Here is a 24,006-nt window from a genome sequence, read left to right as displayed (position 1 = left end):
CAGTTATAAATATACATACATACATATATATTTTTTCAGATTCTTTTCCACTATGTTATTAAAAGAAATTGAATATAGTTCCCTGTCCTATACAGTAGGTCCTTGTTGTTTATCTGTTTCATATATAGTAATGTGTATCTGTTAATCCCAAACTCATAATTTATCCCTCCCCTGCCCTTTCCCCTCTGGTAACCATAGTTTGTTGTCTATGTCTGTGAGTCTATTTTTGGTTTGTAGATAAGATTTGTATCATCTTTTTTTTTTTTAGATTCCACATAAAAGTGAAATCATATTTGTCTTTCTTTGTCTTACTTCACTTAATATAATAATCTTTAGGTCTGTCCTTGTTGCTGCTACTGGCATTATTTCATTCGTTTTTATGGCTGCGTAATTTTCCATTGTGTATATATACCACATCTTTATCCAGTCACTGGTAGACATTTAAGCACCCTCTTTCTATGCTTCTGTCACATATTTTTGTACAAATGTCGAATATCGGGGTGTTTATTACATTGTCTCATTATTGTGACTATCAGTCTTTGCCTTCAGATTGAGCTTGCAGAAAGTGGCCAAATCGTACTCGTTTCTCTATCTCCTGTGTTTGGACGGCATGTGGCACCTAGCCATTGCTTTAGTAGTGTCTGAATGAAGGACTGAGTGACTGGCTGGTGATAGAATCTCAAGGTTAGGAGGTTATTAGTAACCTGATATTCTTATTAAGGGGCTTATTTTCTATAACGTTTTTCTGTTTCTTTATACTTTCTGGATGGAAGTGTTAATGGATAGCAAAATGGAAAATAGAGGAATTGGAGCTCTGTGAAACCTAAAATAAGGAAGATGTTTCTCTTTCTTTATTCTTATCATCTTTCCTTGTAAATTTTGTACAGTTTTCAGATAATTATTTGAGTATTCTGACTCATTGTCGTCAGGTGGGCATCAGGGAATCTGTATTTTTAAAACTACTTTGGTAATACTGCTAAAGCTGGTTAACCTACAGATAAATGAGAATAACTTACATAAATACATGTCATGAGTTTATTAGCTATGGTATCCTCAGTGCTTGTAGCATGTGGTAGGTGTTCCATAGATATATTTATTGAATGTTTATTGTTGGCTGAATGTATGAATTTAGAGGTGGGCATGATCATGGTGATTTGAAAACTTTATAGAAGATAGGAGATTTTAGCTGAATATTTTTAAAGGATGTGTAGGGTTTAGAAAGATTAGTGTGAAAGTTGGAGTACATTCTTGGTGGAAGAAATGGCTTCTGCAAAGAACCAAGAGTAGGAAAGTGTGAGACAGCTTTAGGTGACAATGAATAAACCAGTTTGTCTGGAGCTGAGTTTTGGTAAGCACTTGAAGCCAACGAGGTGGGTTGGAATCAGAATGTGGAAGACTAGAGAGGAGCTTGCAGTTCATTCCATTGGTCCACTGGTCTCTAACTAAAATGGATATACTGGGCTACCCGTTTTGGGATGGAAAAAAAGACTTCAGTTTCTGTTTCTTATATAAGAAAAGAAATTAATCTTTATTTACATAATACTTGCACTGACCCGGACATCCTCATTTCAGCTAATGTTGAATAGTCACATGCTGTATGTGGTACTTCAAGGATCCCAGGGAGAGACCGGCGGGTTGACAAAAGTTTGCTTGCTTCTGCACTCAGAATATTGTGGCGTATTACCATTTATATTTATTGGGAGATTATATTATTTTAAATAATAGAATCTTAATAATTACTTGTAAAGTGATGGGGAGGACCATGAAAATATTTTTCTCCTACAGAGGTTTTTTGGTTATATTATGGAAACCTCATAGAAGAGTTGTGGAACATAATGATGGATTAAACGTTTTTTTTTAATTTGCAGAGCTTTTCTATGGCTATGCATATGAAGTAGGAGTTTTTATTTATTTATTAAAAATAAACATACAACCTGCTACTTAAAGGTCCATTTTGTTGAGTGAGAAAGTGATTGCTTTTCAAAAAATCTCATGCAATGGAGAGATCATTTTGAAAATGCTATGTTTGGAAATGTTTCCATCATTTAAAGGATTTCACGCTGAAAATGACGACAGTATCTGTCACCTGTAAAAATTTATTTTTGCTTGCACAAGAAAATTGACAAAGAATGATCTACTTTGTTGAATTTTTTTGACTGTTAAAATTATTAAACTGCCTTAGTTGTAGGAACAGCTATTGACATCAGAGTAAATGGAAATTTTCTAGACATACTTAAGAAGTAACCTTTACAAAACTGGTGGTTGGGACTGAAAGTTAAACTTAACTAATTAAACGTAGCCAACTATGGACATCTTCTTTTTGAAACTGCTTGTCTTTGTGAAGTACAGGCAGTCTGTACTGCACCATCTTTACTGAACCAGTCTTCTCTTTGACAGGTTCACAAATTACTGAAGTCACATGTTACCAAAAAACTGGGCAGAGCAAAGAGTTGGTTCTGGATCCTATGGTCTCTGATAACATGGTACCATACAAAAGGGAGTTCTGCCTAATCATTTTCAACTGGGTAGCCACTAAAACCAAACTTTGAAAAAAACTGATGTTAAAGCCTTTGAATCACTCTATCGTAGTGTTAAATGGAAATTAAAAAAAAAAAAAACCCAGCATCTTTAATCATTTGCTTTCATTAAGTAAATATGTATGTTGAAGGCGGGGAGACTTTCTCTAAAACTCTGCTACTAATGGGACATACAATCAAAAGAGCTTGAAGACTACCACTATAGGGAGCCTTTGAAAGTTTTTGAGCGTGGGAATAACATGTAAAAAGCTGTGCTTTAGGATGATAAATCTCATTATAGTGTAAACTGCACCAAATAGAGTAAGGATGTTATGATCCCTGAGCCTAAGTATATAGTAATAAGGGCCCAAACTAAGTTACTGGAGGTAGGAAAAGAAAGGGAAGAATAAATAAGAAATACTTCAGAGAGAATATAAGTAGGACTTTTAGTTTGGTTATTGAGGAATGTGGAAAATGGAATACATAAAAATGGCCATCATTTGAACTTCATTGAATTTTGGGTGAAATACCATTAGTGGAGTCAGAAAAAGGAGATACATTTACTTTTTGAAATTAAAGGGTTTTTTAAGACACGTGGGTTTAGAATTATTTCCTAAGCATGACTATTAACTGAGACCACATGTTTGGCGGCATAACATCATAGACAAGAAAATGGATTCTGGAGCCAGAATGCCTTGGTTTCCTTCATAGCCCCATCATTTCATATGCACAGTGTGCCACTGTGCCTCGGTTTCCCCATCTGTAAAGTGGAAGATAGTAATAGAACTTAAGCCATAGGGTGTTATGGAGATTAAATGAGTTAATGTAAAGTGTTTGGAGCAGTTCCTGGTACATAGTAAACTGTTTTTTTTAAGTTGTAAAATGGAAAGTGCTCAGTAAATAGTAACTAAAATCACAATCGCAACATTGTATGCTGAGCAGTACAATAATTAGCACTGAAGATTAATAGCGTTCTCTGCCCAATAAGGAGCTTAGAGTTCAATAGGGCAAATATTTATCATGCACTTGTTTTGTGCCAGGCCCTGTGCTGGACATAAAGAGTACAATGAAGAACATGGGGGGAGTCCTGCCCACGAAATCTTACAGCTCAGTTGAAGAGTGTAGTAGGACATAAAAAAAAGGAAAAGTTGTGTGTGTGTGTATAGTGCTTAATTATTTTGCAGGGTGTATGCATTCCATGACTTTCTGATAATTTTGGAAAGGTTTCTGGGCAAAGGGTCTTCAGCTTGTGTATTCTTCACAGTGCTAGATGTAGACCAGTGTCCCTAATCAAGGCCTACTGAGTAACAAATTGAATGATTAGCTGAGGAAGACCATAGGAGATATTAAGTGTGAATTATTTTATTAAGAGGAGTCATTCTTATTTCAGTTCCAAGGAACTATGATCCTACCTTACACCCTTTTGAGGTCCCACGAGAATACGTGAGAGCTTTAAATGCTACCAAACTGGAACGGGTATTTGCAAAGCCATTCCTTGCTTCCCTGGATGGTCACCGAGATGGAGTCAATTGCTTGGCAAAGCATCCGAAGAGCCTGGCTACTGTCCTTTCTGGGGCTTGTGATGGAGAGGCAAGTGTCACTCTAAACATTGATATTTTAAACTAAAAATAGTTAAATATTACAAATGTTCTTCCTTTAGTTTTGAGTTACTGTGGGTTTTAATTGGTTTGATTTCATTTTTCTATGTGCTGTTTTCTTTTAATTTCAAGACTAAATTCTATCTGAATTGGAAACTTCAGTAGTTCTTATCCAAACCTAAGATATTAAAAATGTAATAGCTTAAGGCTCAATTTGACAGTGAGTAACAAGGCACATTTACAATAAAGATAATTTATGAGTTTTTCCCCACAGAGTATGTTATTAACGATTTACTACTTAATTTACTTCTTAAAATTTTTTAAAAATTACTTATTTCCCACTCTGACAAAGAAAGCTTTGAAACACTTTAAACTAGAATCAATAGTATTTAATAGTTTGAAGTTTCTGCTTGTTGATACATGTATCCATATGCATTGCACTATTTTAATTTAGAGGATTTTATTTTTAGCCGTCCAGTGGAATGATTTGTAGCCTTTTCAGTGTTGAATTTATTTTTCGTGGAATGTAATACTCCTGTGCCTGAACATTTTCTGTTTATAGTTCACCGAAATTTCCTGATATGCTTCATCATAGGTTAGAATTTGGAACTTGACTAAACGAAAATGTATTCGTACGATACAAGCGCATGAAGGTTTTGTACGAGGAATATGCACTCGCTTTTGTGGGACTTCCTTTTTTACTGTAAGTATGATACGATTGAGTCATTAACTCTTTTCAACATGTATAAGGCCAATCCAGTTGAATATTTTCTGAGTTGATTTATTTGGTCCAAGGCCATTTGGTGTTTCACAATGCAGCTGAACTTATTAAAGCCTATGAAAGTACTAGTTTTCTTTACGTAATCCAACCTTTCCCGTACTTTGTAATTTCTTTATACATAATTACTTAACGTATTATTGCACTAACTGAGAAGTGGCATTAAAACAAGATGAGGCTAGAAAGGTAGTTTGGTTTAATCTGGAGGATTTTCAGTGCTAGGAATGAGTAATTTGTAATTCGTTTGTTGTTAATAGTAAATCATTGAAGGATTTGTGGGTATATGTGTGGTAAAATATGCATAACATAAAATTTACCATTCTCACCATTTTTAAGTGTACATTTTAGTGGCATTAAGTACATTCACATCAGTGTGCAGCCATCACCGCTGTCCATCTCCAGAGCTTTTTCATCTTCCCAAACTGAAACTCTACTCTTCTCTCATCCCTATACCCCTGCCCCCACCCAGTGGTAATCACTGTCCTGCTTCTGTCTCTGTGTTTGACTATTTTAGGTACCTCATATAAGTGGGATCATAATATTTGCCCTTTTGTGTCTGGTTTATTTCACTTAGCATTATATTCTCAAGGCTCAACCATGTTGTAGCATGTGTCAGAATTTCCTTTTTAAGGTTGAATAACATTCTACTGTATGTATATACAACATTTTATTGATCTATTCATCCATCAGTGGACGTTTGGGTTGTTTCTACCTTTTGGCTTTTGTGACTAAAGCTACTATGAACATTGGTGAACAGAAATATCTGTTCAAGTTCATCGAAAGTTTTTTAATAGGGGATTGACAGAACCTAAGCTGTGCTTTGAGATGATAAATTTGACAGCACTAAGTGATCAGTTTGGAGGCTGTTAATAATCTGTATAAGCAATAAGAAGAGTCAGTGCTGAGGACTGAAAACAGCTGAAAGTAGTTGTTAGGCTAAGAAACATTTTAGAGATTTGACAGGCTTGGCAGCTGAGGAGTACCTGGGAAGATGGCGGTTTCTATTACAGAAATCGGGAAGTCAGGATTATCAGCAGGTTTAGCAGAGGGAGAGTGGAAATGGGAAGGATACAGTGTGATGAGCTGGACTGCCAACGGAGTGTTCAAGTGTAGATGCCTACCAGACCTTTACAGATGCAGATCTGGAGCTCACAAGGGAAGGCAGAGCTAAACTTGGCATCATCAGTACAGAAGTAATGATTGAAGCCGGTGTGGCATCGTAGGGGTGGAGGGGAGGAGAGAATGTAGAAATATACAGATGTCAGGAAACAGCCTTGGGAAATGCCCATCTATCAAGTGGGAAACTCAGGGAGCAGCTAGAGAATTAGAATAGCCTGTGAATGAGCTTAATGACCCAGGAGGAAAGGATAGGTGGTTGTATGAACAAAGGATGATGAAAATGAAGACAGCAAAATATTCTAGGAATGCAGACCTGTGAAAAATGGGAAGTTAAAGTCCTTTAATTCTCTTTCAGTTCTAACACTGTTAGCGGTTTGGTGTATATCTTTTCAAATGTTTTAACCTATATATACAACATTTGTGTACACATGCACACTAACCAACCATGTAAATCTTCCTTATTCTTTATTCAGTGGTTTTTTTTTTTTTTTTTAAAGAACAAATTGAGTAGCATGCTGGGTGCAAAAGCCAGATTGCAAGGGAATAATAAAGGGAAGAGATGACTTCTGGGAAATCTGATAGCTGCCTTTAAATATTTGAAAGGTTGTCCTGTGAAAGAGAAAATGGACTTACTTGTTGTTCCATATTGATACATGAGGAGTAGGTGTTAATGTTAAAAGATTTGGTTTCGATGCAGAGAAAAACTTAACTTGCTGTCAAAAGCCAAGAGAGACTACTTTGTGAGGTATTCCATTGTTTTTTGCTAGAGGGGTGCAGACAAGCTTCATGACCCTGTATGCTGTGTATTGTAGAAGAAAGTGGGTGGGAAGTTGGAGCAGACTGCATCTAAACTTCTTCCAGCTGGTTATTCTTCTGATTATATTGATTAGTTAAGTATCCTAGCCAGAGGATTAACTGTTTTGGGTCTTTTTTTTTTTTTTAATGCTGAAATGAATAAAGGCTGAAAATGTTTCAAATTTACTATTCATTTCTCCCTTCAGATATTTTTAAGTAATGCTTGCTTGGTTAGAGATGAGACACTTGTGGAAACTACTTGGCATAATTTCAGCACTTAATATTTCAAAAAATGTTTAATATACAACGTTGCAAAAGATAAAACTTTTATTACATAGATTTCATAGTATCTGCAGTAACCCAATTTGTGGTACTGGCAGGTCCTTCTCCACCTTACTCAGCCTAGGGATGAGATGTTCTAGCCAGGCTCATATTCTAGTTTGGCTCCTCTTTTCTACAAAACTGTAAAATTTCTCAGAATTGATGGTCTGCTAAGGGTTGCATTCAATAGACTGTTTAGAGTAGCTTAGTCATTTACTGAACTTCCTAAGTTTAGTCTTGAGCTTGAAGACATAGTTTATCAGAAGCTTGATTGAAATAAACAGCCTTCAGGGAAGTCATGTTCAATGACAGTTCATCTTGTCTTCCATAAATGCTGAAATATTGCATTGGGTCAAAGATCAGCTGAGACTTCAGTACCTAGATCACATCTTCCTGGCTCCCAGTAGAATTGATTTTCCAGAATTGAGGTTTGGTATGATGCCAGTAGCTAAGATTCAGAGTTGTTAATAAGATATAGCCCTATTAAAGTACTTTCTATTATAAGGATATTGTTAATAAATGTTCCATTTATTAGTATCCTCCACAAAAGAAATTCTTGTCTGACTGTAGCACCTAAACTTCTCTCCCAATCCCTTACCTATTCTGATATCATGAGTATTGTGAATTATTTTGCAGGAAGGGTATCCCCTTTTTAAATTTGCTGTAAGAAAGAAGCTAAATTCACACTCATCCCATGGATGAATATATATCCTTGTTAATATTTTTATTTTAAAAGTAGGTGTATATTTGTATATAATACAGAGATGTAAAAACAGAAAATTAATGCACCCTGAAATTCTGCTTTCAATTAAAGCTAGCAGTTTGGTATATATACAGTTGTTCAGCAACACTATATGATTATTTTATGTTTTTAACACCAGACCAGGTTATATTATACATTTTGTTTTGCACCTTATTTTACCTAGTAAATCTTTTTCCTTCCAGCACTATATAAGTTTAAGGTGTACAGCATGGTGACTTGCCTTACATATATCATGATATAATTACCACAATAAGTTTAGTGAGCATCCATCATCTTGTATAGGTACAAAAGAAATAGAAAAAAAATTTTTTCCTTGCGATGAGAACTCTTAGGATTTACTTTTCTAACAACTTTCATGTGTAACATACAGCAATGTTAATTATATTTATCATGTACGTTATATCCCTAGTACTTATTCATCTTTGTACCTTTTTGCTGCCTTCACCCAGTTCTCCCTCCCCCAAACCCCTGCTTCTGGTAACCACAAATTTGAACTCTTTTTCTATGAGTTTGTTTTTGAGCTATAATTGACCTACAGCACCATGTTAATTCCTGTTGCACAGCATAGTGACTCCATATTTCTATGCATTTCAAAATAGCCACCACAATAAATCTAGTTAAGACATGTCACCATACAAAGATATTACATAATTATTGACTGTATTCCCCACAGTGTACATTTCATACCCATGACTCATTTATTTTGCAGCTGGAGGTTTGTACCTCTTAATCTCCCTCACCTATTTCTCATTCCCTCACCCACTCTCCTCTCTGGCAACCACATGTTTCTTCTCTGTATCTATAACTCTTTGTTTTTTTAATATCTGTTCATTTGTTGTTTTTTGTTTTTAGATTCTACATATAGGTGAAATCATACAGTATTTGTCTTTCTCTGTCTGAATTTTTCACTTAACATAATACCCCTTAGGTCCATCCATGTTGTTACAAATGGCAAGATTTCATTCTTTTTTGTGGCTGAGTAATAATTCCATTGTGTATATATACCACATTTTTAAGAAATCCATTCATCTATTGATGGGCACTTAGGCTGCTTCCATATCTTGGCTATTGTAAATAATGCTTCAGTGGACATAGGGGTGCATATATCTTTTCTAATTAGTGTTTCGTTTTCTTCAAATACCCAGAAATGGAATTGCTGAATCATATGGTAGTTGTATTTTGAATTTTTCGAGGACTCTCCATACTGTTTTCCATAGCAGCTGCACTGGTTTACATTCCCACCAATGAATGGTGCATGAGGGTTCTCCTTTCTCCACATCTTCACCAGCACTTGTTATTTGTTGACTTTTTTGATCATATCCATTCTGACAGATGTGAGGTGATAATCCTATTGTAGTTTTGATTTGCATTTCCCTGATGATTAGTGGTGTTGAACATCTTTTCATGTGCCTGATGGCCATCTGTGTGTCATCTTTGAAAAAATAATCTCTTCAGATCCTCTGCCCATTTTTAATTGGGTTGTTTGTTTTTTTGATGTTCAGTTATATGAGTTCTTTGTGTTTTTGAGATACTAATCCCTTATCCGATACATTGTTTGCAGATATCTTCTCCCATTCAGTAGGTGGCCTTTTCATTTTGTTGATAGTTTTTTTTGCTATGCAAAAGTTTTTTAGTTTTTTGTAGTCTCAGTTGTTTCCCTTGCCTGAGGAGACATATCCAAAAACGTATTACTAAAACCTATGTATACCCAATATCTTGAACGTATCTGCCACATACCCAGGTTGTTGCCTTGCCTTGATTTGGGCTAAGGTGTCAGCAGTTTTGCCCACCGTTGCTTTCACCACCTGTGTAACTGTCAGCTCAGTGAAAAGGCAAACAATGCCTTTACTAACATTATGAAAATAATTTTAACCTTGTGGACTCCTGAAAAATTCTCAGGATCCTTCAGAGGTCTGCAGTTTCACAGTTTGAAAACCCCTGACTTTATCGTTTCTGGAGTTTTGTATCATGCAAAGAAGGGCTTTATCCATGCAAAGATTATAAAAATACCTTCTCTCTAGTGTTTTTTTTGTTTCATTTTTTACATTTAAAATTATCTGGAATTTTGTTTTTATGTCAGGTGTCGGATTGGTTCATAGTTTTTGAATGACCAGTGTGATACCACAGTACCATTTTTGTAATTCATTTTTCTCCCTACTTTGAAATGCCATCTTTATTATTGTATGCATTTTTGCCATATTTATGACCTAACGTTTTTCCTACCCTTATTCTTCTTTCACTGTACTCATACTTTATTTTTAATTTTATTTACTTATGTATTTGTCATAAATCTTTAGTATAATAAGGTGGGATATAAATACATCTCTGAATTCGGTTCTGGAAGAAAATGGTATGTGTTATTTTTTAAACTGGAGATAATTTATAATTTGATGTATGTGTTGGCAAGTTTACAGTTTATAACTGTTGTTCATTATCATCTTCATCATAAATATTTCTAGGTTGGTGATGACAAAACTGTGAAGCAGTGGAAAATGGATGGACCAGGGTATGGAGAAGAGGATGAGCCATTGCATACAATATTAGGAAAGGTACAAAAATAAATTGACCCATATTTTTCCTATTAAAATTCTTCTCTTTTACTTAAAAGTATTTTATAATTTTAATTTCCAAAAGAAAGATATAAATAAGAAATCATAGACTTTAGGTTGCAATAATTGACCTATTTTAAGCAGTATTTAATACAACTAAGGTCCTCTACAGCTAAAGAATTTGAACAGTTCTTCAGTGTTCATTGTAGTAGGGTTTGATTTCTGTTTTTTGCTAGAGGATGCAATGAAAATTTCCTATAGGCCAGGGGAGGAAATCCATAAGGTAAAAGGTCAGGAAAAAAAAGGCATCAGCTTCTATTTGATTTATGTCATTATAGATCTTACACAAAGGTCAGAATTTCTTACTTGAAAGAATTGTTTAGGAAATGAAAAAATAGATGCTTTTTTGTATAAGTATTATTTACATTTCTTATAACATCATTCTACAAATCAGATGGTATGGTTATGTTGTAGCTTAAGTGATAGCTTAATAATTCAGATCACTAGGCCTACCCATGTTTTATAATGCTTACGTTTTGATACTAAGTGAAATTGTAAAATTAGAATTAACCTTTAAATATATGCATTTTTAAAATCACTTTGTCATTTTGGTATTATGGTTAGTATATATATAGGTTCTGTTTTTCAGGTTTCAGGAACTTCTAAATGTTCTTTTTTTTAAATGGGGTCCAGCCCATGATTGGGGCCTTGCTGAGTTCTATTGAGTTGACCTAAATGCTCTTAGAGGGACATGGGGAGTGGGATATGAGTATGAGATGGAAATAATTTACAGATGGTAAAAAACTAGTAAGTCCTAAAGCAAAATTGGTTTCATTCTTACAAAATGTCTTTTCTGTAGGAGTTCCAAAGATTTTTGAAATATTTATACCATCTCTGTGGTATTGGGGATTAATTCTTACTGTGGAGAAGTTTGTAGGACTTGCCTTCATGAATAGAAAGTAATTCAAAACCTACAGGTGCTGATAAGAGTTCTTAGAAGCTTTGAAGTATTGGCTAAATGGTTACCTTTAATTTGCTTTGCAAGTGTTTTCTACCATATAGCACAGAGGCAGGCTTTAATCTGACCCTGAAGAGATCAGTCACATAGTTTAAGTGAGTAATATCAAACTTACGGGGTTTTATTGTTTTTAATAATATTAGCATCCACGCTTGCCAATTTTATTTCCTCCTCTAAATTTTAATCCAGTTGTTAGTATCCATGTTTCTGTCCTGGGATCAGTACTTCATGTGTTAAATGTGGAACTAAGTGTTTTTAGAAACTACCTTTGTATTTGATTAGTTGGTTCCAAGATCCTTCAGTTCCCAGTGATGATTTTTTTTTCCAATGATGATTTAAAAATTACTTCATTGATATGTATTCATACTTAATTAAATAGATCTCATGTTAACATTTTTCTTTATCCCCAGAATGTGTGATAAGAAATGTCACTACTTATGGTAGTTTTCTTCTTTAAGGGCTTCAAAGAAATTTCTTTGTGAGCAGGAATTTTCTTAAACAAATGAGTGAAGGGAAATATATTTTAAATATTTTTCTGTAGATGTGAAGTATTAATGAAAAGACTCATCTAATAGCTTTAATAACCTCTTTGCTTTTAAAGACAGTATATACAGGAATTGATCATCACTGGAAGGAACCTGTTTTTGCCACATGTGGACAGCAAGTAGACATTTGGGATGAACAAAGAACTAATCCTATATGTTCAATGACCTGGGGATTTGACAGTATAAGCAGTGTTAAATTTAACCCAATCGAGGTAAAGTTCCTTTTCGAAATATGTTCTGTTTATTGTTTCCTTGTGATCTAATCATTTCATCTCTATTTAGGAAACTTTAAATGTGTGATACAAGAATTTTCTTAATTTTTATTGTGTTCTGGCATTTGGTCAATTCTCCAGATTATACCTGAATTCTGATACCTTCTTTGATCAGAACTTGACACGATTGCCTGCAGTTGACTCCCTGACAGCAGTGTAAGCACTTTAGAGGAGGGTGTGTGCGTGTGCTCGTGGGGTTAGAATCCAAGCACATACTGTCTGTGAAACTTCAGTTTCACTTGTGCCTTCAGCACTCATTTTCCACAGATTACATCTTTGCATCTTGAGGAAAATGGTAATTTTTCTTAACTTTCTAGGAGGTCTGAAGGAATGTTGACCATTGTTTTCACTAATTATTTGTAAGTGACAGGGCACCAGTACTTCATAATGATGTGCACGGTTATTACTGTACTACATGATAATTAGTTACAGTTACATTTTTCTTTGCTCCGAAGTCTGACTTGTGATTCCTAGTTCCTTCCAGGTCTAAAGGAAGAGTTGGAGATTAGCCTACTTGTTGTTTATTCAGGTCTGACTTTGGGAAAGGAGGCTTCCCTGAAAGCTAAGTTAGCCCTTGGACACCAGAGCGTTCCTCAACTTTTTCTGAATACATAACAGTTGAACTCACTGTCCAGAAGACTGGGTAGAGATGCCCTTTCCTGCAGAAAGAGAAGGAAATCACTGCATGTATATGCTGATTTTAGAAATTATCAGGGGATTATTTTGTTAGTGGGTATCAGAGAAAACTCTGATGTGCAAGGTTTACACTCTCAGAGACCCTGACTGATAAAAGAAGGGGAAAAACGTTAAGTCAAAGTAGTAGGCCATAAGACTGTTTGTATAATGTGTTAGAATGTGAAGTGCTGTAGTGGGAGGTGAACTTGGCCTTGAGGTCAGAGGATACTCTTCCTGCCCCAGCATACACCCATATACACAGTTCTGGGAGGGGCTTTAGGTCTAGAGCAGGAGTAGGCAAACTCGTCTGTGAACCCACTGCCTGTTTTGGTAAAAAAAAAAAAAAAAAAAAAAAAAAAAAAAAAATTTAAGCTTTACTGGAATACAGCCTCTTGCTTATACATTGTTTGTAACTGTGTTTGCACTGCAGAAACCGTATGGCCCACGGAGTTTAAAATACGTCCTCTCTGGCTCTTTACAGGAAAAGTTAGTGATCGCTGGTTCAGAGTATCCGTCCCTACTACGTCTTCCCCAGGCCCTCCTCTGTCTCCCTTTCCTGGAGTCCCCTTGGTGGTAGAAGTGAGACATGGCACGAAGGGGCAAGCCACCTTTGCTGAGCCAGGCCAGGGTGACGCTGGGCAGAAGCAGTCTACAAACACAAGCGATGTGTGGGAACATTTTGTGTCCTACTTGCTGTGGAGCTAAGCTGGGACTGTATTTTCTGCCAGTGTGCCTTTGTGTGACCTTATACAAGTCACAATGTTTCTCTTACGTGTTTCTTTATTTTTAAGATGAGATTAATTATATCTTCCAGTGCACTTCATAGGTTTGTTGTAAGTGTAAAATGTGCTAAATATGTGAATATTTTTAAAAGGTGCTACCCAAATTTAAGGTGGTGGTGTTATTACTGTTTTAAAAAAAATGAAGGAGCAGACATATTGATTCCTGTTTCTCTAAAGGGTAAACAGGATCTTTTACTTGTCTGTTCTGGTGAACACCTGTGTCAGAGGAGCTGACGGCCAATCCTAAAATCATAATAAATTATTAGTGATGACCTAGCAACCATGTTTTTCAGGTTTGCCTGCGTAAAAACTCTTGTTTGTTCAGCTGTATGTGTATGTGTGTGTGTTTTATTAACCTTATGAACTGGCTTAGTGGTAAAAGCAAATGGTGTGCATGTCTTTTATCCTATTTTATACTTAATGGAAAGGGTATGTTGCTGAGAACAAATGAAGTGTATTTGTCTCCTCTAATCATTAATAATTAATTTTCTGTTAAAATATTGAAGCCTAGAATTCTGATAAAGCCAAAAGTTTATGCTGAGCATTGGTACGTTTTACAGTAAAAAAGTCAATTTTCCGTCTAGATAGAATTTTTTGCTTTGTTCAAATTAAAGCCTTTACTTTCAGAAATAGAACCTGGTCAGACCTTGAAGTGACATAATGAGAAACCAAGGAAGGTTGAGAGGAGTCACTAACTAAAGGGGAAGTCTCAGGGAGGAAGTGGCTTAAAAGGGGGGGGGGGATGTTTGGAGAGGACTGAGAAGAGATCATGATGGTAGCATTGGCCTTATGCGTTTTATTTGAACTATATACGCTCATGTGGTAGGAGTTAGCAGACCATACAGCTGTTTAGTAAATAACTCTTCTTGTTCCTCCTGCACTTGCAGTAGGAATAATAGTAGGCAGAAGCCAGGAGTTGTGAGTGTCAGGAGCCATGAGTGAGGAGGAAGGGCACTACAAGGGGTGGAATTTGTGGCTCTGCCGGTAGTTGAAGGGCTTATTTTCACTTAACGCCAAGGATTGTGTAAGCACTTTGCACACTTATAACTGACTAACAAATAAATATTTGAAATATCTTGAAACAGTTAGACAAAGGGCAGGCCTGGTTTATACAGAGAGTTAATAAACATAAGGAAATGTTTAACTGCTTAATAAAGCAATAATTTATACAGTTGGCCCTCCATATCTGCAGGTTTTACATCTGTGGATACAGAGGATCAACAGTAAGGGACTTGAGCATCCATGATTCTGGTATTCATGGGTGGTCTTGGAACCAATCCCCAACAGAAACCAGAAGATGACTATACATAGGAAATATTGGCATACAAATAATAACTTTTAAATGACACTACCCAGTGCTGCCTGGTTGCAGTAAAATTGATATATTTCCACATTGCAATGTATATTGGTACAACTTTTTGGGAAACAATTAGCCCTAAATGTCAAATGCCATAAAATTTTCATACTTTTTGATTCAGTAATGCCACTACTAAAATTGTATACTTAGAAAAAGAAGAGCTGAATGTACGAAAATGTTCATTGAAGTGTTATTTAGAATACTGAAGAGTAAGAAACAGATCTAAGTTGAAGAATGGACAAGTAAAGTACATTCTATTGTAAAATAGAGTACAGAATTATCTGTACACTATCATGGGCATCTAAAATACATTCATGAGGATTTAACAATGAAAATATTTGCTGTAGGTTACTGAGATTATGAGGGAGTCATTGTACCCTCTTAAAATGGACTTGTTATAACTTTGCATCTTAAATACAAACATTAAAGCTAAATAAATCATTTGTTCAGTGAATGGACATGGTTTGCTGCCAAGCCTGGCTTTTAACTGTTGATTGTTACACTTATTTTTAGACATTTCTCTTGGGAAGTTGTGCTTCTGACAGGAATATAGTACTGTATGATATGAGGCAGGCTACTCCTCTGAAAAAGGTGAGTTTCAAAATGTCTTCTGCTTTACCAAAATGTCAATGCATTCCCCTTAAATGGAGTGACTGAAATTATAGAGCAAATGTTTTTTCAGAAGTAAAAAGAAAATCTTTTTAATAGAGATGTTTTTAGAACCCAAAATGGTCATAATGGCATTCTCAATTCCCTGTTGCTTTTTAGAGATCCTTAAATTTCCACAAAGTACTGTTTCCTAGTCTTCTTTGTGTCTTCCATAATGCCAGCAAATTTTTGGCATCTAGTTCGTACTTACTGAATTGGAAATTCTTAAAGTATTGCATCAAAAAAAAAAAGTATTGCATCCTGTTTTATCAGACCTCGTGATTATCATATGACACAGACAGTATTTTATTCCAGAAAGTTTTGCAACTAGTTCACATAACCACCTTTGTTTAGTTACACACTGATGGGTACTGGTTTGACGTTTTATTTAGACAAGCTCTATCCTCTTCAAGGTGTCAGATTTCCCAACAGTTCTAAAGCAGTTATTCCAGGATTTAGATATCAAAGTGAAAACAACCTTATGCTGATTCTAAAGAGGGAGAGAAATATTGTTGGTAAAGAGAGGAGTGCTATCATAAGTAAAAGGATATAAACTTGATTTCAAGCGTTAGAATTGAGAGAACAAGAAAAGCTAGACATCATTTATGTACCATGGGTTTATTGTCATAGTCCACATGTCAAAGAAATGCTCTTAATAATTTTGTTGTTCCTAAATAATTTTAGAACATGTAATAAATTTAGAAATATTAGAAGTAGAGTATATTCATTGAAGTTTGAACTAAATAAATACGATAACCTTTCCAAAATACCACTCTAATCATTTCACTCATTCTTGTGATATATTGGGAGGATCCTACATGAACTTTGGTGTTATCCTTTAAGCAGGTGACTTAATCTGTGTTTCTCCTGTGAAATGATGATATTAATAACTACCCTGTAGCACAGTGGTGAGAATAAAACATGATACTGGAAGCATTGAGCAGAAGTACTGGTTTCATAAATGGTTTCTGCCCCCTTCAACCCTTCATTCTCAGTTGTTAATGACGCTTCATTACTGTAAGGTTGAAGAAAAGAACTGTAGCCTGGTTCTCAGGGGCCTCCAAAATCTGATCCAAAATTGTCTTCCATCTCTTCATTTGTTTCAGTCAGTAAGGGAACCTTTAAATAGGGTTTGTCACATGTGTCACCTTGATGGAGGCAGACATGCTATTTTCTATTACTTCTGTGTTCTAGCTGCTAGGCTATCGATGTTTCTTCATCTTTTCTCTCCTAAATGTAGTAGAGCTCAGACGGGGGTTGTACTCCTCTACCAAGTATAGTTTTAGCAGTGGGGGGTGGGGCATTTTAGAGACTGCTTCTAGCATGAAAGAGCAGGCCCCGAGAGGCTGAACATCCTGCAGTGGATAATCACACACAACAGATTACTCTGCCCAAAACGTTCCTGTTGAGAGACACTGTAGTATATGTATATGTGCTGCCGAGGTGAGCACGAGAGACACTACAATGCACTTGTCCTTCACAGGTCAGCTCAAATGATGCTTATCTTTTGAAACCTTTTTTCTCCACTTTAATCCTAAGTTCACCATTAATGTTGCCCCTGATTTGGTATTTAATCATTTACTGCTTCGTTGTTTATATTTTAACTTTTCTTGTGTATGTCTCATTTTCCTGACTAAACTTTTTGAGGTCAAGGGCCCATTTATTAAATGTTTTTATGTTTTTCAATATTTACCACTTTGCCTATGTATTCAGGAAACAATTATTGATTTTATTTCCCTATTATACTGAGTCAAGTACTGTGCACATAATAGGTGTTTACTAAAATATTTGCTTAAATCAGTGAAAAAAGAAGGAAAGAAAATGAGTTGGGAATTTATTCATTTTAGAGGGAAATAATTTCATAGTGATGGGTTAGTATATGCTTCCTTTCTCAGGTCATCTTAGATATGAGAACAAATACAATTTGCTGGAACCCTATGGAAGCTTTCATTTTTACTGCAGCAAATGAAGATTACAAGTAAGTTTCCCTTTGGTTAAAACTTACTTATTTCTATCAGAAATGACTCAATTGTTTAAGTCTTATTATTGAAATACGTTTTCGTAGGTAGTATTCCTTCCTATACATCAGAAAATTGTTTTGCTGAAAAAGAATGTTTCCCAAATTGGAGAAGTGCTTCTTAAAAAGTTTCCTCAGTTTTCAAAATGATATAGACCAGGGACAGTAAACTATGATCTGTGGATCAAATCCTGTCTGCTGCTTGTTTTTGTAAAGTTATATTGGAATATAACCACATTTATTTATTGACTGTGGCTGCATTTGTGCTATAATGTTGAGTTGAGTGGTTGCAACAGAGACCATATGACTCACAAAGCCAAAAATGTGTATTATTTGGCCCTTTACGGAAAAAATTGACTGATCTCTGACGTAGACCATATAAATAATGACTGAATCATACGAATTTTAATAGAACTAAAAATATCTGTCTATAAAATGTGTAACTCTTCAGATAGTTGATAACTCAGTGTGGTTATGTTAGCAGCTACCAGTATTACTTCAGTGAGATGAAAGTTAAAGTATAGTTTCAATCTTTACCTTAATGTTTGTAGATACAGGATTCTGTGACTCCATGTAAAGGTGACTGAGCAGCCTTATGTTCTTGACCTAGATGGAATTTTATGATTTCTTATATATTGCCTTAAAACTTGTTGAAGCATTTCACATTAGCTCACTTATCTTCTCAGTGTTCCTATAGGATGGAAAGGACATGTAATCACCTTTTTACAGATGAGGCTATTAATGTAGGGAGTTTAATCTCCTAATGAGGAAAGGGATCTTATTCATCTTTTTTTTTTTATCCAAACCATTTATTATAGTGCTATACATGTGATGGATTTTTTTTTTCATTTTTTAAAATTTTTACTCAAACTGCAAGTGGTTGTTAAAATGGGAAATGAAAAGAGAGAAATAGTCAAATGTAAATTATACTTTGAGTGTTTACCTGAGCAACATGTGATGGATTTTTAACATGTGTTTTTTGGAAAAGGTGGAAGTTTATCATTGGATTGAATTTTAGATCTTCTGTATTTAAGTTCTGTGTTCTTTCCACTATTGTTACTTATGAAAGCATAAATTAGCTCAGAAATAGGATTCATTACATGATGCTGTACTGGTACCAATAAAAACATCTGTTATGACTTTTCTGCACTAAAAAGTTCAGTTGGACTCTCATTAACTAAGAATAGTAAACCGCATTAATTGAAGCCCTTTTAGCCTTTATTGATATTTGAAATTAACTGACCGTGTCCCAGTTAATAGGCAATAAAAAATGTCCTGCCGACTAACCTTATTAAGGTTTCTAAAGTTTGTTCCAGTTAGCTATTTTGGCTAGATATCCTTTTTCAGAGTATCTTCGGCATTTCTCATTTTTTGCCTTAGGAGGAATCATACATGACACCTGAAACAAAAAGCACATCCCTTTAAGAAGTGACTGTTAGAGAACCATAATTGCTCTCACTTGAAATTGATCTTGCTCTAATGTTCTTTTTCTATTTTTTATTTCTTCTCTTGCCCTTTAAATAATCTAATCATTCTGCTTTAGAAACCTAATTTCAAGTCTACACCTAACCAGTAACTGCTATAGACACTGGACAAGTCATGTAAACTAGGTCTATACCATGGTTTCATCATTGATAAGACAACAGGATTGGAATAGACTATTCCTGAAGTATCCTGTGACTTGAACTTTGTTTACATAAACATCTTGCATCCAAATGGGTTGATTAAGCTCTTAACCTTTTTCTCATGTAGAAATTTAAACAGTTTACTAAAAATCCCACAAAATTTGCTAAAACAAACCAAAGAAACAAACCTAGTTGAGAACCACTGCTCTAGATAGAGAATATAAAGCAGTTGTCAACTCAGTAATTTAACCGCAAGGATCAGTGTGACCTTAACTGGCAATCCTGTGTAATGTTGGAAGATTTTTCTGTTTTTAAATCATATCTTTTGAAACATTCAATTTTTAATTTTTTAATCTTATTACTTTTGGGGGGTTTGTGGTTTTTTGTGGGAGAGGGAGGTAATTAGGTTTATTTTTTAATTTATTTTAATGGCGGTACTGGGGATTGAACCCAAGTCTCCATGCGTGCTAAAGCACACACTGTACTACTGAGCTATACCCTCCCTCTGTTGGAAGATTTTAAAAAGAGAACAGTGACTTGTCTGTTGATAAGAATTTCATGGTGTTTGGGAATTTTTATCATTATCAATGACTTTTCATTGTAATGGTATTAAAAAAAAATACTCTTTTTGAAGTGTTAGGTTTTTAAAAAAATTTTTATTTTGAAATAATTTTAGGCTTACTGAAACTTTACAAAAATAGTACCTGTCAAGCCAGTTTCCCCTCATGTTAATGTTTTACATAACCATAGTTCAATTAGGAAAACCAGGAGATTAATATTGATACAATACCATTAACTAAACTACAGACTTTATCCCATCATAGTCTTAGCACTAATGTCCTTTTACTGTTCTAGGAGCCAACACAGGAACCCACATTGCATTTCATTGTCACGTTTCCTTGGTCTGCTCAATTTATGACTGTTCCTCAATCTTCCTTTGTTTTTCATGACCTTAGTACTTTTGAGAAGGACTTGGCAGTTATTTTGGAGACTGCCCTTAATTTGAGATTAACTGGTGTTCTCTCGTTATTAGATTGAGATTTTTGGCAAGAATACCACAAAATTGATGTGCCTTTCTTGGTGCATCAGATCAGGGGTGCATGATATCAACATGTCTTATTACTGGTGATATTAACCTTCATCCCTTAGTTAAAGTGGTGTCTGCCAGTTTTCTTCACTATAAAGTTACTATTTTTTCCTTTTGTAATTAATACATATCTTTGGCAAGATACTTAGAAATTATATGGGTATCCTCTTTCTCCTCAAACTTTTACTCACAAATCTTAGCATCAAGAAGTATTTTGATGTTAGGGATTTGGCCACAGTAATGCTGTAGTACTACTGTCCATTGTCCATGTTGGTTCATTTGGAGCACTATTCTTTTAGCTGTCCGTTAAGAGTTTTTAAACCTTGAAAACCATAGTCATTGTTTTTACCAGTGGTGCACAAAGTTAGTTTTTTAACTTAGGTATACCCTTTGAAAAGCCATGCTCACTCATGTATCACTGATAGGAATATAAATTAATGCAACTTTGTTGGACATGATTTGTCAACTCAAAAGCCTTGAAAATGCTCATGCCTTTGGATTTAATAAATCTACTTGTAGAAATCTGTTCATATTTAATTAAATCTGTCCCATTTGATTAAAGATTAAATGTCAAAATTAAAATATTGGAATTTTATTTAAGAATTACTTACAATAATAAAATACTGGAAGCTTTTTATTAATAAAGAAATTGATTTAAACAAACTAAATTATTTTAATTCATATTTGCATATGAAACCATTAAAATATTTTCAAAGATTATTTAATGGATTAAAATGCTCATATGCTACATGGAATACCAGAATACAGTTTTATACAGTACTATTTTTATTGAAAGTACATAATTAAATAGCATAGTGAAAAGATTAGAAATAATTACACTGTGTTAACTGATTTTCTCTAGGTAAGTTTTGTACTCTGTACTTTTTTGAAGTTTGCACATTTTCTACAATGAGATTTATGTTTATAAGGATGAAAGTGTGTACGTGTAATCTTAAGGAATAAATAAACTCTTGATATTTTTCACTGTCCCTTACCTGCTGTGTGAAGAACTGAGCTGTTTACTTAGATGTGCCTTATTTAGCTAACAGTCTTATTTTCTCTAATATCTCTTAGTGCTCCATATCCTTCTTTGTAGAAATTTGTTTCAAATAATTAAAAATCCTCTTACAGCCTCTATACTTTTGACATGCGTGCACTGGACACTCCTGTAATGGTCCACATGGATCACGTATCTGCGGTGCTTGATGTGGATTACTCCCCCACTGGGAAAGAGTTTGTGTCTGCTAGTTTTGATAAATCTATTCGAATCTTTCCTGTGGACAAAAGTAGAAGCAGGTATGTCACTACCAGTAAACATTTCTTTTTGTTTCATTTTTTTTTCCTCATCTTGGTCATCATTTATCTTTTTTTGAAAAGTTGTTTGATTGTGTGTATATGATGGGGCTCATACCCAGGTATTGTGACTTAGGGCACCAACTTCCTCTGCTTCATCTGTGGGTGAAACGTCAGCCTACTGGGCAGTTTCTTCATTGAATAGGATGTTATCTTTATGCTAGCAAATAATTGTCATCATCACTGTGTATGTGATTAAAAAGGTGCTTGAATTTGAATCAAAGCCATAATGACTTGAGTGTGCTAGTGACTTTGATTTTCATTCCATCATCTCTGTTGTAGAATTCCTGGGTTTGGTTCCTATATGGCTGTGGCAACTAACTTGATACTCTCCAGACTGTCAGGAATGGTTTGGTAGGATTGTTCAGTCAGGCCCAAGACAAGGCTCATAGTTTCCATTCTTCTCACCTCTCTGGAAAATATTAAGAATGAATAGGATGTGGCCCTTCTTCATTTCTTGGCACTGGCACCTCCAAAGGTAGTAAGTAGGACAGTTTTTTTCTAACATGATGCATAAGCAGACATAAAGAATGGGAAAAAAACAAAGAGTGAAAGGAATGGGTTTAGGCACCTGTGATCCCAAGGGCCCAGCAGCTAAGTTCAAGCTGCATTATTCAAAAGCCAATGTGGGCAATTAAATGCAAGTCTAGTTAAAAACTCAAACTGTTCCAAAATTTGTATGAAGTGAAAAGTTCTTATACCCCGTTTCCAGGGAATTGTCCCTTGATGTCATTTGGAGATTTTGTAATCACAGTCTTAATATGTGTTACTTCCTTTTGGGTTTAGATATAAATGATATTCCCTGACCTTTGCCTTCATCTGCATGAAAGCTGCTTCTAGTTTGTTTCTGTGGTCTGCTCTGGTTTCCTATCTTTACAAACATCAAGTAACACAGGCAGTGCTTTGAATGATCTGTATTATAAAATATTTCCTTTGAAAGACCTTGAAGTATTTAAAGTGTATTTTTAAAGTAAATTTTGAGTAGGTTTTCAAAAACTAGAGTTAAGTCAGTATTTGAAAGTACGCTTCTGTTGGGATTTCATTGAATATTTACTTAGCAAACAAGTAAATCAGTTGCATTCACATGGAACAATTCATTTATCTTGACTATGTATATGAAGAATTTTAAGTTTTTAAATGTATATGTCTCCAAATAGTATAGCTTATAATGAACTTTGTATATCTGTTATAAGTGCAAGCATACACATATCTAGAAGTTAAGAACTCTATGTAGTTTACCATTAAGGAGGATTCTAAGTTGATTAAATGACTAACCATTGGATTTGTCTGGTCTAATACATGAATAGGTTATTTTTAATGGTTACCAAAGCCTAATTAAGTACAAATGGCCAATAGGCACATGAAAAAATGATCAATATCACTAAATATCAGAGACATGCAAATCAAAACTATAATGAGGTATCATCTCACACCAGTCAGAATGGCCATCATTCAAAAGTGCACAAATGATAAATGCTGGAGAGGGTGTGAAGAAAAGGGAACCCTCCTGCACTGCTGGTGGGAATATAGTGCAGTGCAGCCATTATGGAAAACAGTATGGAGATTCTTCAAAAAACTAAAAATAGACTTAGCATATGATCTAGCATTCCCACTTCTGGGCATATCCAGAGGGAACTCTGATTCAAAAAGATACACACACCCCAGTGTTCATAGCAGCACTATATACTGATAGTCAAGACATGGAAGCAACCTAAATGTCCATCTACAGATGACTGGATAAAGAAGTTGTGGTATATTTATACAGTGGAATACTACTCAGCCATAAAAAAGAATAAAATGCCATTCACCGCAACATGAATGGACCTAGATATTGTCATTCTAAGTGAAGTAAGCCAGAAAGAGAAAAAGAAAAAAAAAAAAAAACAAGAACACTATGAACTCATCTACAGAACAGAATAAGACTGACAGACATAGTAAACGATCTTTTGGTTATCAGGGAAAGGGGGTAGGAAGGGATAAATTTGAGTTTGAGATTTACTAATGTTAGCCACTATATATAAAAATAGATTTTAAAAAAGTTTCTTTTGTGTAGCACAGGGAAGTATGTTCAATATCTTGTAATAACCTTTAATGAAAAAGACTATGAAATTGAATGTATGTATATATATGCATGACTGGGACATTGAGCTGTACACCAAAATTGACACATTGTAACTGACTGTTCTTC

General features: G+C 35.0%; 1 protein-coding gene and 1 long non-coding RNA gene across 2 annotated transcripts in view; one reads left to right on the top strand and one right to left on the bottom strand.

Moving 5' to 3' along the window:
* DCAF13 (DDB1 and CUL4 associated factor 13) overlaps positions 1-24,006 on the top strand; it is a 29,598-nt gene that overhangs the window by 1,387 nt on the left and 4,205 nt on the right. Inside the window, exons 2-8 of the mRNA XM_006194799.3 lie at positions 3,907-4,106; positions 4,710-4,817; positions 10,350-10,439; positions 12,059-12,214; positions 15,602-15,679; positions 17,632-17,714; positions 21,597-21,761. Of these exons, the coding sequence (XP_006194861.2) occupies positions 3,907-4,106; positions 4,710-4,817; positions 10,350-10,439; positions 12,059-12,214; positions 15,602-15,679; positions 17,632-17,714; positions 21,597-21,761 (880 nt within the window). The remainder of the gene's footprint in view (positions 1-3,906; positions 4,107-4,709; positions 4,818-10,349; positions 10,440-12,058; positions 12,215-15,601; positions 15,680-17,631; positions 17,715-21,596; positions 21,762-24,006) is intronic.
* Positions 9,338-23,889, bottom strand: LOC116659910. Its single transcript, XR_004315283.1, has 3 exons — positions 23,710-23,889; positions 13,156-13,160; positions 9,338-9,348 (listed from the first exon to the last, which is right to left on the bottom strand). It is a non-coding gene; the product is annotated as an uncharacterized LOC116659910 (long non-coding RNA).

Source organism: Camelus ferus, chromosome 25, assembly GCF_009834535.1.
Source record: "Camelus ferus isolate YT-003-E chromosome 25, BCGSAC_Cfer_1.0, whole genome shotgun sequence".
In the NCBI taxonomy this organism is placed as follows: Eukaryota; Metazoa; Chordata; class Mammalia; order Artiodactyla; family Camelidae; genus Camelus; species Camelus ferus.
Note: the sequence above shows the minus strand (reverse complement) of the source record. Positions and strands in the feature narration are given on the sequence as shown.